Source organism: Macroventuria anomochaeta (genome assembly GCF_010093625.1).
Source record: "Macroventuria anomochaeta strain CBS 525.71 unplaced genomic scaffold BU25scaffold_21, whole genome shotgun sequence".
NCBI lineage: Eukaryota > Fungi > Ascomycota > Dothideomycetes > Pleosporales > Didymellaceae > Macroventuria > Macroventuria anomochaeta.
This window is the reverse complement of record NW_022985382.1, coordinates 192,627-196,640: the sequence shown is the minus strand read 5'-3', so window position 1 is coordinate 196,640 and position 4,014 is coordinate 192,627. Positions and strand designations below refer to the sequence as shown.

The 4,014-nt window shown below is 48.5% G+C and overlaps 2 protein-coding genes across 2 annotated transcripts; one reads left to right on the top strand and one right to left on the bottom strand.

Annotated features, from left to right (window-relative positions):
- Positions 1 to 505: 505 nt before the first annotated feature.
- On the top strand, positions 506 to 781 carry BU25DRAFT_296699 (uncharacterized protein; the record flags this gene model as incomplete). The annotated part of the gene is made up of 1 exon (XM_033701920.1): positions 506 to 781. A coding segment is annotated over one exon (276 nt), but the record flags the coding sequence as incomplete, so codon positions are not given.
- Positions 782 to 3,185: 2,404 nt separating this feature from the next.
- On the bottom strand, positions 3,186 to 3,967 carry BU25DRAFT_422535 (ankyrin; the record flags this gene model as incomplete). The annotated part of the gene is made up of 2 exons (XM_033708156.1): positions 3,186 to 3,311; positions 3,359 to 3,967. 2 exons carry the CDS (start codon positions 3,965 to 3,967, stop codon positions 3,186 to 3,188), a joined length of 735 nt encoding a protein of 244 aa, XP_033560550.1.
- Between the last annotated feature and the right edge of the window lie 47 nt (positions 3,968 to 4,014).

The window sequence follows — 4,014 nt, the reverse complement described above, 5'->3', positions numbered from 1 at the left end:
GCAGCCCTATAAGACTGCTACAGCAATGGTAGCCAACGCATGCTCCCTTGGAAATCTGCAGTCACAGCGCCATGCTATGTACTTCCTACAGGAGTGGAGAAGAACAGGATGTCCTGTGTCAGGCATCTTTCCTGGCCCTTCAACTCAAGTATCTGCTACATCTGCTAGCAGCACTCAAAAGCAGCAGCAGCTTGTCCAGAACCAGGCTGCTCAGAACACCCAGCTGCCAGCTGCTAGCCAGCAGTTCAGTAGCCTGTGGCAGTTCCTGATGCACTTTGATGCCAATGCAGGGGCTTTGCAGATCCAGTACCGGTGGGCCATGGCCCAGCTTGCTAAGCTGTACAAAGATCGAGTAGCAGAGCTGGAGAGTAATGAGCCAGGATCCAGCTCAGGCCGCAGACGACAAGGAGAAGGCAAGATCAGGACCCAAGCCAAGAATGAGATGCTTCAGGGAGTGCCTGATGGAGAGAGGAAGGCCTTTACTGTGCGTCTTAACTGGGCAGGCCGCTACCTTGATGCAGCTGAGGAGCTTGGCTGGACTTCCCTCCTCTTCATCCCTTATGAGACTATCTCAAGGCACTGGATTGAGCAGACTTTGGGCAAGAAGGAGTGGCAGCTGTGGCTACAGCTAGTAGCAAAGGTCAACCCTGTTGCTATAGAGGCTTTTGGCATAGGAGACCAGTGGCTTGGGAGCAAAGCACTTGCTGGTGGCTCTTTGGAAGGAAAGACTTGCCTGTTCATGGAAGGAGGCCTACCTCAGCCCCTGCAGTCTGCAGAAGAAGGTTCAGAGGAAGAGGATGAGGATGAGGATGAGGATGATGAGGAAGACAATGAGGGAGAAGGAGGAGAAGAGGGAGATGAACAGGAGAAACAGCTTACCCTGCTTGATCTGATCAAACCTGTAGGTTAGTTTATCTGGGGTGCTTGATATAGTAACAGCCTCCTGTGTCACTGTCAGATTAGTCAAGCACATCTTCTTTAGCCTCCTACAAGAGATTCCAGATAGACATTACCTGTGAGTACCAATAGGCAGATCAGCCTTTAATCTGGCAAGATCAACTGATACTAGTTAGAGTGCCTTGGGTGCATGCTAGCTGACATGTTTACAAGCAATATGCAATGTAAACAAGCTCAGTAACTTCTGACTGACAAATAAACATTCAAAGGAAGAGCATAGCACTTCTGCAAGGACTATAGGTGGTACACTGTACAGTTTTTGAGCTCCTACTAGGATCTGTAGTCCCAGATCTTTGTTCTAGAGGGTTAGTTCATGCCCTGGAAACTGGCATGGCTTGTCTAGATTCCCTTGCTAGCTTAGTGGTTGTAACCCTGCTGTAGCTGCAGAAGAGACACAGTGTAATAGATCTGCATGTAATCTGGTGTTGTATAGCTCTCTTATATTCTTGTTTTGCTATTATCACAGTAGTTGTGTAGGAGGAAAGCAGCACTCTTGCCCTGCTACTACCACTACTCAATATCACTTTATATACTACCCAGGGCTCCTGCTAGCTGTTACAATCCATGAACAACTTGCAAAACAACACTGAACAAACAGGACTACGCAACGAGACGAGAGCAGCCAAGGAACTGCAGTATTGATTGACCAAGCTGTGAAGCCGCATCAGTGATACCCAGTATAATCAACACTTGCAATATCTGTTATACAAACCGAGATTGTACAAAAAGGACTGCAGTGGATACAATGTGGATCTCGTACACAAACAATTGCCATGGACCCATATACCGACCCACTTGCAGAGGACCGACGTCAACAACAATCAATAGGACACCGAGGACCAAGTATTGAGGTCACGTTGACAACGCTCGATTGGACCAAGTATCAAGTCACTGACAATACTTGATATGAGCAGTACAATCAATCCTCCTGTCAAGTATATAAGCAAGTAGACACGCTGCCCTTATGGCATCGTGTTCAACCTCATCAATTGTAAGGGTATCTGTGACAGCGAGCTTAGTAACAATGGGGGGTGGTCCCATAAGATTAATTGCTACCGTTTTCCTGCCCATTGTGTGCCCGATTATCTATGCGCTCTCGTCTGTACCACGCTAGCGTCCCGATGGGTTAGCGCCATCGTTCCGACACGTGACAGCCTACTTCCCTACAGCACCATGACCCCGTTACATCAATCAACTTTGTTATTGGAATCTCACCTGCTCTCGAGCCAGACAGTATACTCTGTACTACTCATTGCAACCAGTCATTACAGCCTCTGGCTAGATGGCTATTACCTCGACTATTACAAAGGCTACTACCGCCTTGCCCCGATAGTCTACCCCTGACCACCTGAGCCTTGCTTAGGTGACTGTCAAACCCCTACAGACTCCCTGTACCTCTGCTCATCCCCAAGAACCAATCAAATAGTGTCTACAAGCTTTGCTTAAGGCATGAATCGCAACACACTTCTCCCTGAGAACCAACCCGACTAGTGCCTACAAGCTTTGCTTAAGACATGACCTCAACACTTCCCTGCAGAACTCCATAACCCTAACCTTAAACGTCAAACCCTAAACCCTAAACCCTCATTTGACCCCTAAAGTAACCCCTTTGCTCTACTTTAACAAACCTACTAGTCCTTCTAAAAAAACCCAGCCATCTGCTATCTGTAGAGAAGGCGCTCTGCTCTCCTATCTTAGAGGCTATACCAACTAGATTAGTAGCTTTTAAAAGAATCAGTACTTAACCTACTAGCCCCTCTGACGAACTTGGGCGCCCTACCCGCCAAACTTGGGGCCTACATCCGCTAAGTTGGTGATTCTTTTTGGAGATCCTCTAGGCTCTTGTAGGCTCTGCTAAACTTACTAGTACCTTACTTGTACATTTTCTGTTTTCCCCTTGCGCTTTTTCTCCTGTACGCAAGGTAACTGCCTGTTCGCTATCTTGCCCCGAGTTGCCGTCCCCAACAGCAGCAAACAACAAGACAAGAAAACCAATGAGACCAAAGCTAGTGAGGTATCTCAAGACATTCAAGGTCCCTTGATGGTGGCAGTGGCGATGAAGAGGAAGGTAACGACCCATGTAGTGATGCATGTATTGAACGAGGTAGCGACAACGAGGAGAAGAGGAGAAAGGCAATATTGATAAACCGCAGAAGTACACCATTTCCGATACCAAGGGGAGTACAAGAGTCCTGCAAGCACGGCGCCTTCTAATATGTTCTCGAAAGCTAAACAGGAGGCTCAATACGGTCCCAATCGTGATTCTCATGCAAATGTTCCAGAGGGGATTTGCACATGAAACAGTAATCAAAATTAAGGCAGGTACGACAGCGGAAGCGTGGCCCATAGAGATCCTAGAAGTCGTGAGGCTCAGCTCAGATCTACAGAGCAATGTACTTACGTGGAAGCATCCGTCGCACCAAGCACCACCATGTGTACCGCCTGTGATGTAAGCACTTATATCTCCAACACCAAGCGCAGCTTGGCAGTGTTCAGACAAGCTTGCTACCATACCCCTATGCCCGTGGAAAACCGCAATCGCAAGAGGTGTCCAGTCGCCTTGCAACTCAGCAACAGTGAAGCGCTCGCTTTTCCACCCTCGAGCAATTAGTAGCTCCACAACCTCGGCTTTTCCTGCCTTGCAAGCCCAATGGAGAGGACTCCAACGCCCTTGTCGAGAAGCGAGTTCAGGTTTCTGCTCCAGTAATAGGTTAAGGACCGCCAGAGAGCCTCCCGACGACGCAAAACTAATCAGGTTGTCCCCTTTCGCATCTGACGTAGTGAAATCCATGCCCTGGCTTACGAGGTACTTGAAGGTCTCTATATGTCCACCCCTTGCGGCAAGAATCAAAGTCGTTCTCCCATGAGTGTCTGCTAGATGTAGGTTAACATTGTTGTGATCAACGATGAAGCGCAGAAGGTCTGTGTGCCCTTTGAAAGCAAAACCGTTTGCAACGGTTCCGTAGCGTCCACCCTGCGCATTGACGTTGGCGCCTTTGTCCAGCAGCATCTTGACTATCTGCTCATGGCCTCTAGTTGAAGCTGCCTGCAGTGCGT